The 14,120-nt window shown below is 35.6% G+C and overlaps 2 protein-coding genes and 1 long non-coding RNA gene across 10 annotated transcripts; 1 reads left to right on the top strand and 2 right to left on the bottom strand.

Annotated features, from left to right (window-relative positions):
• Nucleotides 1–338: 338 nt before the first annotated feature.
• Nucleotides 339–5,714, bottom strand: LOC108201869 (uncharacterized). Of its 8 annotated transcripts, none has more exons than XR_010287667.1 (8): nt 5,512–5,714; nt 4,197–4,255; nt 2,911–3,111; nt 2,535–2,796; nt 2,188–2,285; nt 2,034–2,099; nt 751–1,353; nt 339–547 (listed from the first exon to the last, which is right to left on the bottom strand). It is a non-coding gene; the product is annotated as an uncharacterized LOC108201869 (long non-coding RNA). The 8 variants fall into 8 exon arrangements; XR_010287668.1 differs by lacking the exon at nt 5,512–5,714 and adding an exon at nt 4,377–4,890 and having other exon boundaries at nt 4,197–4,249; XR_001802959.2 differs by lacking the exon at nt 5,512–5,714 and adding an exon at nt 4,377–4,890.
• A 152-nt stretch (nt 5,715–5,866) lies between these two features.
• Nucleotides 5,867–9,129, top strand: LOC108201865 (probable nucleoredoxin 2). Its single transcript, XM_017370199.2, has 5 exons — nt 5,867–6,219; nt 6,560–7,048; nt 7,205–7,702; nt 7,858–8,572; nt 8,786–9,129. The coding sequence occupies exons 1-4, from the start codon at nt 5,962–5,964 to the stop codon at nt 8,359–8,361; spliced, it is 1,749 nt and encodes a 582-aa protein (XP_017225688.2). The 5' UTR covers nt 5,867–5,961; the 3' UTR covers nt 8,362–8,572; nt 8,786–9,129.
• Nucleotides 9,130–10,104: 975 nt separating this feature from the next.
• LOC108201866 (sugar transport protein MST4) lies at nt 10,105–13,791 on the bottom strand. The gene is made up of 5 exons (XM_017370201.2): nt 13,585–13,791; nt 12,352–12,674; nt 11,872–11,996; nt 11,238–11,526; nt 10,105–11,155 (listed from the first exon to the last, which is right to left on the bottom strand). The coding sequence occupies exons 1-5, from the start codon at nt 13,718–13,720 to the stop codon at nt 10,403–10,405; spliced, it is 1,626 nt and encodes a 541-aa protein (XP_017225690.1). The 5' UTR covers nt 13,721–13,791; the 3' UTR covers nt 10,105–10,402.
• Nucleotides 13,792–14,120: the final 329 nt, after the last annotated feature.

Below are 14,120 nucleotides of genomic sequence, written 5' to 3' on the forward strand. Positions count from 1 at the left end.
AATAGCCAATAAAAACCATCCACCTGTTTTAATAAAAAAAATTTCGAAAAAAGTATAATATAATAAAAGTCCATCAAATACATTCTAAATTACATAATATTTTTTAGTATATAAAAAATCACAACGCCTCGCACTTTAATCGAATATTTTATATCTTAATATTTAATAATCAAATCAAAATAATTATATAGCTAAGCGACTCTGGTGTTTTGATCAAATAATTTTATATTTTAAAAATTTACAACCAATAGTAATTTATATACAATTCGAAGTTATTAAATTTTTGAATAACTTGCATCAAAACCAGCCACAGTTTGGTTTCCTGCATCTCTTTGAGTCATCATCTTTTGTATATTGCAATCTGGAGGTTCCATTTTCAGATGTTATGTGTATCTGATTGGTAGAAACCTTCCCTTCTGCGTGTATTTTGGGTATTGGACTTGATCAGGATCTAAAAAAAATCCGGTCAGCTTGCCTGCCTTGCTTACTCGGTGTCTCTTGACAAAAGGTGCATCAGGCGTGCTTCCTATGTTGCCTTTTATGGTGGCTGTATCCACAATTTTCTGTTAATTTTATTCTTTTCTAATCTTCCAGATTTATATGAAAGGTAAAAGAATGTAGGGTAAAGAATTTCTTTAGAAGACTAATCCCTATAAATTTAACAATCTCTTCATAATTTCATAAACACGGATCAAAATTAATAACCAAAATGTAACCATACATAAAGAAAGATCAAAATTGACAAATTACCCGGGCAAATCAGCAAACACTTTATGAACGGGAGTCTAAACTGGAAAATAACAATCACATTGACAGCGGCGGCATTGCAATTAGAAGGAAGGCTGGGGTCAATTACTTGTCCAGGTCACTTACTGTACATTTCACGCATCAAAAACTATTATATAGATAGATGGTACTATCTGGAACAGAGATTGGCATCTAAAGATGAACAACATAGATTAGTATCTTATTCGAAAATTAAGAATCAGAAAAAAAATAAATTTAGTGCTTACTTGTTAATACCATCAGAAGAGTAACCCCTAACACCTCCAAAAACAACTAATACATAATCAACATCTAGTGATCTTATTATCTCATATGCTTCATCCTCATAAGATGACATTGCACGTCCAAGTTCGAACTGAGCTATGTGGGTATTGTTCCAGGTGTTATTGTCCACAATCACAGTTCTGTTCCCCATCGCAATCGCAATCGCAGTGATCTGATATCCGTAGTCCCACGACTCCCACCAGGACATCACCTTGGCACCCTGAGGAGTATTCTGCCGCAACCAAAAATATGCTTTGCTGTAATCATCAAAAATGATCCTTTGTCCATTGTGACCCCTTGCAGCTAAGACAATAGATGGAGATTAATATGCCACCCAAGTACAATGTATAGCATATCTACTAATTTTGTAAAAGGCACCCACAAGAAGTGGTGTAGCAGCATTTTTCTGGAAAGGCAGAGATTGATTGCCCAAACACTGTTCGTTCAATAAATGCAGATAAATATTCTTTTGCGTCTGACTAACAGCTAGACACAACTCTCGTGCACGTCTTTATCGCTCTGTGCACTTGCGTGTGTATGTGCACACCTCTTTCATATTCTATTCTTAGATATGTAAAATATAAGTAACCGACATTTGCTGAATCTCTCAATATAAGAGTATTTAGATTATATTTCAAAATTATAAAGCTTAAATTTCAACTAAGGAAGCTTAGAGTAGAAATTCAAAGCCTGAATCATAAGCAAAGAAGCTCAGATGCTAGATGCACAATGCTCTGGACTCCATTTACTTACAAATTATTAGACCACGGAATAGATAGATTGTGACATTCAGGCCATTGATTCAAAAACATTAAAGTTCACTTCTTGAAATTTTATTTACATTTTGGTCCCATTCAAGGTCGATAGTCCTACTATATGCTTACACTGCTACTACAGTTTGATCATTCCTTTAAAATAACAGCAAAGACAATAAAATAAACATAAAAGAAAAACGCCGACACAGTCAAGCATAAGACACAAACCTGGGCAGGAGGTAAAGATGACACCCAGTCTGATGCATGGGTTGGAAGAAGACCAAAAGTATTGAGCTGCCACAAGTAGTGTGAAATGAACAAACCACTCAGATTATATCCAAATAATTGATGTACCACATATATGAGATGGATATTTTCTTACTTTCCAGACGCCACGTGCTAGAGCGGCCAAATTAAACGCAATGTAGAGTAGTTTGGGACCAAGGAGATCAACTATCCCATCCTTGTAAGGCTCGAAAACTGTAACAGAAGTTTTAAAAAAGACCTACTTGAGATGCAGAATTAACATAATGCGCACACGATAACATAGGGCGATAACATAGAGGTATAGCATAAAAATGCTAAAACTTGAGTATAACTATTTATTCAAGCTATTTGATAATATCAATTAGAAGTTACTAACAAACAAAATCCGAATATAGATGCTTCTGCAATAATGTTGTCAATTTCTGCGACATTAGAAAATTTCTGCCAGTCAGAACTTCTTACCACTCGGAACTTCCCCAATAATGTTGTCAATTTCTGCGACATTAGAAAATTGTGCACTGCATCTGTATAGTTGGTTGTGGACATTATAGATGCTTCTGCAATAGTTCCATTGTCTTCCTCGTACATATCCTTACTAATCTTGAACGAACATGCCAAATGATTATCACTGTGAAAGTAATAATCCAGCAAGCACCACATGGCTCTTCCATCAGCAAATTGAAGCAAAGTTATCAACCTTCCGGTTGTAATTTTCACATATTGCCTACCACTCACATGTAAAACAATGTCACATCAATGAAGAAGGTATTTTAAAGCAGTAACGATGCATTTCTTTAAATTTTGACTCCTGTTATAAAGTTATAGACAGTCAAATAACCTGGATCCAATGCAGAAGCATGTCCATTGGAGTGCATGTGTTCGGTTGCTCCTAAATGAGTAGAGATCACATAGAACCGATCAGAATCTACTCCTAAATGAGTAGTGCATGTTTCCATTAAGGTGCTGTCCTTGTAGGACTCTCAAGGTGTCGAACTCTGCAATTGCCTCATCAAAAGCTTGTTTAGCTAAATGAAACGGCCTGCATTACCAACCAATACAACTGAACCACAGTTTTAAAGGATAAACACGGAACAAAGAGGATTGAGGAATCCGCATAGGAAACCTCTCAAGGGAATTCATTATCTCGTAGTAGAAGACGGAGAAATTCAGAGCAAGCCATAGGACAAAATCAAAACTATGTAAAGTGTGATGCACAGGTGTGTTGTTTAATTTATTAAAACATTTCTAATTCAATATATATATATATATATATATATATATATATATATATATATATATATATATATATATATATATATATATATATATAGGGTAGCACTCCATAGCATACCCTCCTATATAGAGTTACGTAGCACACCATTATAAATATACACATAATATATATTTTGTTATATTTTTTATGAAATATAATTGCAAATTTTGATTATTAAACCGAAAACGAAGATATACAATTTTTTTTATTCCAAAGATCATCTAAAATTATACAATATCTCAACATGATTCTATAACAGAATAATAATCATCCAGAATTATTCTGTTGTAGAATCAGTTTCGAAAATATACTTTTTTTCATCAAATTTTAAGTTTTAAATTAATTAAAATAGATATATTTTATAGTATTCTATATTAGAATCACGTTTTATATGTATTTTATAACAGAATTTATAATAAAATTGATGATTTATAGTGGCGCACTATGTAACTCCATATAAGGAGTCCCTCTCTTGAATGTTGGCCTATATATATATATATTCATGCCCCATAGCCTTTCAATGAATTGTAGGATCATTCTTTCTTTGCCTGGTCAGTCTTGAACTCAGCAAGATATCGATAGTAGTCACCCTTTCTGTATTGATGCAGCCATGAAGCAAGACAGCCCAGTTAAAGAATTAAACAGAAATAGTGTGCAGAAGACTTGAAACAACAATAAACCAATCATTAGATCATTCTGCAATTCTGCATGATAACATAGTATGAATATAACCCATTAAACCTCCAACCTTCAAATCTCCATAAATACTATCAAATCATGAATATTAATAACATAGTATGAAAAAGTTAGTGTGTCGGATACAAAAAAGCCCTTAAAATTGACAAATTTACCATATTTGTTCTTTTGGGCAAATCATCAAACACTTTATCAACAAAAGTTTAACCTGCAACTATAAGACAAAAAAATCATCAGAAAACTAATAATTGAAATAGAGAATACAAAAGAGAGAAACATAATAAAGACTCCAGCAAGAACAAAAAACGGAAAGAGAGAGAGAGCGCAGAACATACTGAAAGATAGGCAAATTAATTAGACAACACCGTGTATCATGTCTACAGATGCCATGAATCTAATTTAATTAGACAACATTATGCATATATATAAAACAGGAGAACATCAGAGTGTACTAGAGCCGGCCATTCGGGCGGTTTGGCTCGGCCCGAACTGGACCGAACCGTCATTTAGCCCGTATTTTAACGTGCCGGTTCGAACCGGCCCGAACCGGCACGAACCGTGGTTGCCGACGAACCGGTTACGGTTCCTAAATCTTCGATTCGCAAACCGTCAAAAACCGGCACGTCAAAACCGTTCCAACCCGTTCAACCCGCGTCAAACCACCAGCCCGTGTGAACCGCCAGCTTGTGTGACCTGATGGAGTAACTTCAAACACAACATCTATCAACCATTTGACTAGTAAAAGAATTACCAACTGCATTCACATAATATTAAGTAGAATACTAGCATATTTAAGAGTCTCTTTTTATTTTCATTTTCAGCCAGTGTCTCGATCATAATTTAACAATAGCATTTAATGATGATTGTTTTTAATCTATTAAGCAACTAACTAATCCAATATTTAAAGAGACTTCAGAAAAGGCTCAAGTGGTTTACAATTTATAAAACTTATTATCGAATTTTTAAAATTTAAATTTAAAATTTATAAAACAAATAAATATTTAAATTATTTATTAGTTTACAATTTATTAAAAATTAGTCATATAAAACTTTATTATTGAATTTTTATAATTTAAGAATTATTAAAATTTAAACATGTAACTATAAACCAAAATAAATTAAAAAAAGAAAAAGAAAAACACATGCACGCACTCATAGTCTACGACTTGTTTTGAGAGTTGTAGTCTGCCTGCCAAGTGCCAACTGCTATAGTGCTGTAACCTATAAGCCTATGTTCACAGACCACTAAGCACAACTGAAGTAATTGAACCGCAAACCCACCGAACCGTAGAAACCGTGTGAACCGTATTTCACGGTTACGGTTTCCAAATTTTCAGCCCGGCCCGGTCCGAACCGGACCGTCAGTATTGGCGTGCCGATTACGGTTCCACCGGTGACGGTTCGAAAACCGCATGAACCGGCCCGAACCGCCCCGGCCCGCCCGAATGGCCGGGTCTAGAGTGTACAGACCTTGCTCATTATTCGCGCGGAAAAAAGGGAAGAGCAATACACTGATATCTGAGATGCCTGAGGAGTTAGGTGACAAAGAGAATATGCGAGTGTTCGTTTTCTTTGTTGATCGGAGAAGAGAGTGATCAACTGTGAAGGCTGCACAGAAAGCTACATACAAAGCTAATTTGAAAACAAACTTCTCATGTAAGCTGCTGTAATGTAATGGGAGAAGCTTTTATGTGCACATGTTGTGGGGCCCATTGTAGTGAAGCTGGCATTTGTTTTAGACATGCACGTAAGCAGTGGTAAATTCGTTATTACGAAGCTCAGCAGGGTCAAATTGTTAGCTGAGGAGCACTGTAGTATTCACGCTTGAGAAACTATAATATAGATATAGATATAGATAGATAGATAGATAGATAAGAGCGAATGTGTAACATGGGTTCAGTGTAATCAATCAATCTGAAGATGAATCTTACATACGATCGCGATATATGCCCGGCCGAATGGGTGGAAATGGTGAAAGATGCACAGATTCGGGACGGGAAGCGTAAGTATCAACCACCGCCAGAGTCGCCGGAAACTGAAGTTCCAAAGAGGTCAATTCGCGATATTCTCTTAAATCCAAGTCATCCATGGGGCTATGATAAACTTGGCAAGACTAACCTATTCCATCTTTTCACTGCCGCCGGTACACAATGCCTGTACACAAGGAAAGGCGATGCGGTAAAGTTTAATGCTAATTTATATTTTAATTGTTGTAGATTTTAACTGTTATTCGTGTTCGAGGAATTATTTGTAAATTCTAATTCTAATTGTGTTGGTTGTTATTGTTATTAAAATTGGAATCAAGTATGCTAAATTTTAGTTTCAAAAAAAAAAAAAAAAAGTATGCTAAATTTTCAGCTTAAGGTTATAATAATAATACGGAATTATTATTATTATTATTATTATTATTATTATTATTATTATTATTATTATTATTATTATATTGTGTTTCATGGTGTATCTTAATTTGTCGGATTCCGTCAATTCTATGATTGAGTATTCTGTGTTCCCCTCTCAGGTTAGGGTTGACCAACTCCGGGACAAATTTGTTATTCTCTATCTCTTGAGAGATGATGTCCGGAATGTGGCTACTTGTCCAGAATATATACCCGACTTGATTGAAACTTACCAAATTTACGGCAAATCTGAGCTTGAGATTGTCTTTATTTGGCTTGGTGATGACAAGGAGGCTTTTTCTAATCAGTTCTATATGCCGTGGCTTGCTGTCTTACCAGAGGATGAGAGAACCGTCAATGTCCTTACGGAGGAGTTTGACTTTATAGGCCCTGTGTGCTTCCTTCTTTTTGACCGCAATGGCTTCTTGTGTCTTTATGATGCCAGAGCGAACATCAATGCTTATGGTGTCTTAGGCTTTCCTTTTACCCATGAAAAGATTGAGGAAGTAGATAAGGAAGCTGCCAAACTCCTTTCTGAAATCATCAATGGCAAACCAGTTACATTGCCTGATATTTTGGGCGCCCATGTAATTTCCCCCACAGGAGACAAGGCAAGTGAACATTTTATATTTCGCGTGCAAGGCACAGATTGATCATTCATACCAAAGTATATTAGATGTATTTCGCAAGTCCACATTTTCATTCCCATTTGTCGGGAATCTCTCCATATGTTGTGGCTGACCATCCATGTTCATGTATTTTTGCAGGTACCTACCTCCGACTTAATAAATAAGACCGTGGGTCTTTACATGTTGAATGAATATCCATCTCGTATTATCCTTGAGGAGTTGAAACGTATCTGTGAGGATAAGAAAGAGGATTTTGTCTTAATTCCCATCATCACATCGTACCATTCCTCATGGTCATGGATCAGAGCCGGATGCAGCCATCTCGAACGTAGCATCCCTTGGTACACTCTGCCCGCTATTAAGTGTCGCTACTTGAATACAGTTTTCCATAATAAACTTAAGGAGCCGTATTTTTCGTCTGGAGCATGTGATCTAGTTATTCTTAAAGGCGATAAGCATATTCCTGTCAGCTATTTTGCCTTGCACATCTTTGCGTGCTTTGGAGTTGATGCCTACCCGTTTACCATAGAAAACGCCGTGCAAGTGGCAAAGAAGGAACAACAAGGCAACATAGTACTGAAGGAAATATTATCGTCCAAGTCTATTTTACGTAGACAAGATTCGGCCGGCAGTGAGGTATGTGTCATTATTTATGAGCACTATCTCGCATGATATAGTTTTTGTTTTTATTATCATATTATTTTATTGAAGATATAGTTTTTGTTATTTTCAATCACATACTATTTTATTGAAACGTCTTCTGAAACTTGTACTAATAATCTGCCTGGCAGGAAGTGATCACTGTTTCAGAGCTCGATGGTAGACATGTCTTATTATTGTTTGGGACTCATGGTTGTGAGTGGGAATCATTTTTGTCTACCATAAAGAATTGGTATGTTGACAAGCCACATGATGTTGACTTCGAGATTATCTACATTCATTTGGATATCAGTTTAGAATCTACTTCCTTCTCAAGCACTATTGAGAAAATGCCTTGGGTGGTCCACTCGTCTAAACCAGAGGTTGCAGTTTCCTTGTTCGAGTGTGTGTTTCCCATATCTGCACACCTCCCTGCCATTGCAGCCTTTGGGGTAAATGGGCATCTAGAAACAAAAGGATCAGACTTAGCTTCTAATGATAAGTTGGTCTCTCAGTATCCATTTATACAGGCTGATATGTATGATGAGGTTTATCAAGAACTAAAAGACGAGCACGGATGGGACTTGAAAAATCTCTTTCCCACTCCTGCAGAGATAGAGATCAGCTCTTTAATGTACAGACGGATTTATGGATAAATCAGTCAGATGGCGCAAGAAAGATCAGTTTTGCTAGTCTGACTAAAAGTTTCTTGTTTTTGTAGTCGTAGTCGCTCTCTTTGGCTACAATTCAAACCCCATCAGTTAGCTGCTGGAGCTGCATATCTTGCTGCAAAGTCTATGAACATGGATCTCACTTCATCGCAGCATCTCTGGCAAGTGTTCCAGACACCACCCTCTGTACTTAAAGGTATGTGTACAATTAATGTTCAGGTATATTTTTCTAGGTTTGCTTACAATCTGCTGTTGTTTTGAATTAAGGGCATAGACCATGGGGAAATATGTTACTTGCCAAGTTTTATACATAGAACTTTATTGTATTATTCATGTCAACATTTTTGTCTACCTATGAATTATACTTGCTTGTATAAAGGTTATGACATGCAGTGGTTTTTTTAATCAGATGTCCTCCAGCAATTAATGGAGCTCTTTTAGAAGATAGCATGGAAGACAAGTACAGTGGGTCAGTGACGTGTGAGTTGTATCAGTAATTTTTAGGATGGCATGTCGTTCATATACATGATGTGGGGTCATCAGTGTTTAGGTGTATATATATATAGTAAAGCAGCTATGAAGGAGAGTTTTTGTTTAGAGATAATATTACTGATTGAAGGAAATTTCAATCTACTGATGATGCTCATATTGCTGTGAGTAAAGATTATAAATTTACTGTGTTTCTGTAATCTTTTGGCTACCTTATGACATGAATCTTGTTTAATTCGTTTTGTTTGAGAAGTGTTTAGCACTTGTAGTGGATTGGTGATTACTACTCGCCTCTTTAAATGTATTTTCTCCAGTTGGCGAGATTAATTTTCCCCTTTGATTTTTCTTGTATATCAGCAAATCCCAACATATTTTATTTGATTTACGTACTTCAGAACACTGTTTTAGCCCCAATTGTAGCCATATTGTCGAACCATCGGACAGGTGTTTCATTTAATCTGTTTGTAGCATGGCAGCTTACTGAACATCACCAACAGGAATTCTCATGTCCGCCCTTTAAGCATTTAGTTGAAGGCTCCAGTATGAAAAAAGAATGTAGTAATCATCAAAATGCTTTTGCCCTTGGTAACAACAGTTAAATTTTTGATACCCTATGATGTTTGCATGCCGAGTCTTGATTGTATGTGGTCTGGCACAATCCTGGTTGTTCGGACAGAAGCGGGAATAACTTGCAGCATACTCCTTTGGTTCTCTTTTTCATGTTTATTTTCCGTCCGTTGTTCCAAAATACTTATCCTTCTTTTTTTTGTGTTAGCTGAAAGCTTAATATTATTTGGGAACATGATGAGTAACAACAGGTCCTCCATGATTAGTATTATCTACTCCCAGTTTTCGAGCTTCATCTTTGTACTTAGTAGCTTCTGATAAGTATGATTCGTGACATGCAGACCAAGAAATTCCTACTGTTATGTCTTCTTTTAAAATTTCATCTGCAATTTCGCAATGAGACGGTGTCGAAGAAAATGCACTACACTTGTTATCAGGAGTATGAGTATGATAACAAGAGGAGTGCAAGTCTTGTTCTGCAACGCATTTACAGAGTAATTCATCATGCTTATAAGTTATATCAGTCCCGGAATAAACAGGCCTGAAAAGATTTGGACTGCAAATATATCCAAGTTTCATGACCCTGTTAATTTTGTAGAACTAAAGTTACAATTTGAATTTAAAGCACAGCAATCTGTTCCAGATGTAATTAACTATATATTAAATCAAGAATTGAACATAAAGTTCATGCAAAATATTTATATAATAACAGTATAACATTAATTTTTTGAGGAAGAATGAGACTATTTTTGTACATATTTATGTATCTAACAAAACAACATTGATCTTTCCTCTACATTTGAGAAACTAGATCAAACACTTTTGCACAACCATTTTTCTTACACCAATCATCTATTTCATCCAGGAGCATATATAATATGTTTTTTCCCCTGAGGGCACCAAGCAATTTTCTTAAAAGTATCTTTATATTTTCAAATTTTGTAAGGGCACTTCTATAATCTCATAAAATTTATGCAGACAAAGAAAAGTTCAGAGAAACTTCAGGGATAAAACGCGTCCACCAGCACCCCTTATCAGATTCGTGCCCCCTACTAGATCCGTCCCCCTTAGTAGATCCGTCCCTGGTTTCGTCCTCCATGAATCTCTTCCAGAACCAATGTTGCTTCCACACTCTATCTGTCATCTCTTCGATTGGTACATTCTTTGTCTCGGGCATCAAGAATATTACAAATATCGACATTATCAAAACCCAACCAGAGAAAAACAAGAAAATGCCATACTTGAAGTGGCAAAGCATGGAGAGAAACGCTTGTGCTATGACAAATGTGAAGAGGAAGTTCACACAAACTGTGACGCTCTGTCCAGCTGATCGCGTCTCCAGAGGAAATGTCTCACTCGGAATTAGCCATCCCAAAGGTCCCCATGACCAAGCAAAGGCAGATACGAATGTGCAAATCATCACCACAACTACAACTGCATAAGCAGAGCCAAGGTTGTCTGGCTCTGAATGATCTGTAACTTTGATTCCAAGTATAATTGCTATAATTATCTGTGCGAAGAACATTTGAACTCCAGCTTCAAGTAAGAGTATGCGACGGCCTAATTTGTCCACTACATAGATTGATACAACAGTAGACAACACATTAACAGCTCCTGTAATCACAGCAGAGTAGAGCGACGCATCATTCCCGAATCCCAATGTAATAAACAGCACTGGTGCGTAGAACATAATTGCATTGATCCCCGTGCATTGTTGGAAAATCTATTAACAAAAAATATCACAAATTAGTTCATAAACCATCTCTTCATCTGATTACATTCACTCAGAAACGCCAGTTGATTACCTGTAATGCAATTGCTATGACAAGTTGTGGCCGATTTCTTCGCATGAGGAGGTTTCTGAAGGGATGTTTAACTTCTTTAGCTACACGGCTGGCCTCAACAAGCTCTAAAAACTCTGGCTCAATTTTGTCAGTGCCACGGATTTTTCTGAGAACTTCTTTGCCTTCATCTAACTTTCCACGCTCAATAAGACTGTTGGGAGTGTCGACAACTAGTAGAGCACCGATTGTTAAAAGTACTGCAGGAATCCCAGCAAGTCCCAGAGATAATCTCCAGCCCCAACCATCAATTCTGTAATTTTTAAAATATCTGTGAGAATTTTACTTATAGAAGCAAACAAATTGTACTATTTTACACAATAGTGGACCACTTTATTTGTAGATGGCCATACATAAAATTTTCAGGCAAAACATTTCAAACAATGTGTTTTGTTTTCTAGTTGAAAAAAGATCTGAACTTTTAGAAATAACTCATCACAGTTGATCTGTGTCACTCAAATTGAGAGTTCTTACATAGATACATGTAGTTTTGTACTGGTGGATCAATTTCACATTTTTATTAAAACTGAAAAAAAAATGAAATATCTAAGTTCAGTATAATCAATAGTTAACACCAAAATTAATTTGGAGAACTTACTTAACAGTGAAGTAATTAACAAGATTAGCAAAAAGAATGCCAATTGTAACGTTGAGCTGGAACAATATGTTTAGCCCTCCTCTGATTCTGGTCGGTGCTATCTCTGACAAGAACAATGGCACGGCCTGCATTCGACATATACAGATATCACAAAATTAAACAGAGTCAAAATCTTATTATATTAGGTAAAATCTAGAAAACTATCAAAATTAAACTTCATTTCACACATAATATAGTGCATGACAATTAAAGCTCAAATCTAGATAATTTATTAATCTAAGGTCTTCAACAACAACACAATTCTACTTAAAATCATTTTATATTAGTTTCAACATGTAGAACCAATTTTTATTTGTTCTCAACTTTTTCCATCATTTAAATCATCACATAAATTAATTTTGACTAATTTACATTAATATTTTCTATTATTAATGTATAATTAAAGTGTGGTGGCACACTTGACATGCTCATAGCAGATACCTGGTTAGCAAAACCAACGCCACAACCGAGTAAAATTCTACCGGCAATAAGCATGGCAAGGTCCTGAGCAGCCGCATTAAGAACAACTCCGATGATGAAAAATATTCCGGCAATCAACATAGTGAATCTCCGGCCGAGTCTTCTTGTTGTATAAGAAGCAAAGAAAGTTGCCGTTAAACCAGCCAAGTATAATGATGAATTGAATAGTTGTAAACCTTGGTTGTCATATTTGCAGTAGTAATTACTGTCATAATCTGCTTGTTTTTTTCTGTATATCACCGGAAAGAACGTCTTCAAGAAGTCATCCATCGATGTCACACCGCCTGCATGTAAATATCGTCATTTATATGCATGATCCATTATTGGCTTTTGACGTCACTTTTAAATCTTAGCAAGAGCTTGTTGTTAATATATGCTTCTACCCTCCCATCCAAGTATTTATACTTGGTTGTACATGGAAGTTAAGAAAATAAATAAAATAAGAGTGAAAATATAAAAAATTGAGGATAGCGATGAGATTGGTTGATTTGTAATATATAAATAAATATAACGGAGAAAATTAGTGGAAGTAAGTAAAATAGGAGTGAAAATGTAAAAAAATGTAAGAACTATGACAACTGTGATGGAATTGATTGATTTTTAATATATAAAATATATGTAGTGGAGAGAAATAGTGGTAATTTACACTAAAATGAGAGATAACCCAAATTATAATATAAACACTAACATTATAATACAAGGGGTAATTTAGAGCCTCGATACTCTAAATTTATTAGCTATAAGGCTTATCTAAATGGATTACAAAAAATCTTTTGCCAACAGTAAGAAATACACTCCAATGATGTTATGTATAATCATTATAAGCTAAAATTATACTTAATAGTTTTTTGGTTCAACAAATCTATTAAATGATACTTAGTTATCTATAATTTTTTTTTCTGACGAGAGAGCTTTATAAAATATAATGCCCCCTCCCCCCGAATAAATACCGTCGTCTTAAAATCTTAACAAAAAACTCGTCATTAATATCTATTTCTTGTGTATGATTAATTTTGATTTCATGTATATTTTATTGTCAAATTGATCAAATTTTGAATTATAACTTACTAGAGTAGCACACGTTCTTATTGACGATAACTTAACACTAAATTTTTATAGGTTTTCACTCTTATTATTTGCGAGAAGTATGATGTATAATAGGATAAATTACTTGAAAGTTGTATAGTAGAGTACCTGATACACCAACATAATAACCAAACATGAGACCACCTGTAGCTGCCATGATACATGAAATGACGACTATGGGTGTGATCTTCGCCTCGAATTCTGTTCCTCCGCTAGAACCCACCATGCCTCCTCCTCCAGCCATGATGACCGATATGTATGAACTTCTTCTCAACTGTAGTCGAGTGGACGAGTTAAGAGTTTGAAGATTACAATTGCATTATATAGGCAAGCAGCAGGAAGAATTGTATGCACGTTACTGCCTTACTGGTACATGAAAGGTTTATATCTTTACACGTGTGAGTGTGTGGTTGAATTATTTTTTCCACGTTGACTCAGAATAGTCCGACTCCACAATGCCGTACAGATTGCATAAACCAAGGAAAGTTTTAGGGGGTGTTTGGTTCATGGTTAATAAGTCTGGTTAATGAGAATCGGAACCTTAATCACATAACAAGTGTTTGGATTAGTTATTTGGTGCTATGGAATGGGAACCCCAATCCTTTTAGGTTTGGGTTAGCATACCATTCTCATTCCTGTTAACC

Source organism: Daucus carota, chromosome 9, assembly GCF_001625215.2.
Source record: "Daucus carota subsp. sativus chromosome 9, DH1 v3.0, whole genome shotgun sequence".
Classification (NCBI taxonomy): Eukaryota; Viridiplantae; Streptophyta; class Magnoliopsida; order Apiales; family Apiaceae; genus Daucus; species Daucus carota.

What these genes read in the sequence shown, in the direction of transcription:
- LOC108201865 (XM_017370199.2), top strand. Translation starts at nt 5,962, where the DNA reads ATGAATCTTACATACGATCGCGATATATGCCCGGCCGAATGGGTGGAA. An exon ending in TTTCCCCCACAGGAGACAAG is followed by an intron (nt 7,049 to 7,204) that starts GCAAGTGAACAT and finishes GTATTTTTGCAG; the next exon opens with GTACCTACCTCCGACTTAAT. An exon ending in AAGATTCGGCCGGCAGTGAG is followed by an intron (nt 7,703 to 7,857) that starts GTATGTGTCATT and finishes TCTGCCTGGCAG; the next exon opens with GAAGTGATCACTGTTTCAGA.
- LOC108201866 (XM_017370201.2), bottom strand. Translation starts at nt 13,720, where the DNA reads ATGGCTGGAGGAGGAGGCATGGTGGGTTCTAGCGGAGGAACAGAATTC. An exon ending in TTATTATGTTGGTGTATCAG is followed by an intron (nt 12,675 to 13,584) that starts GTACTCTACTAT and finishes ATTTACATGCAG; the next exon opens with GCGGTGTGACATCGATGGAT. An exon ending in TCATAGCAATTGCATTACAG is followed by an intron (nt 11,156 to 11,237) that starts GTAATCAACTGG and finishes TTTTGTTAATAG; the next exon opens with ATTTTCCAACAATGCACGGG.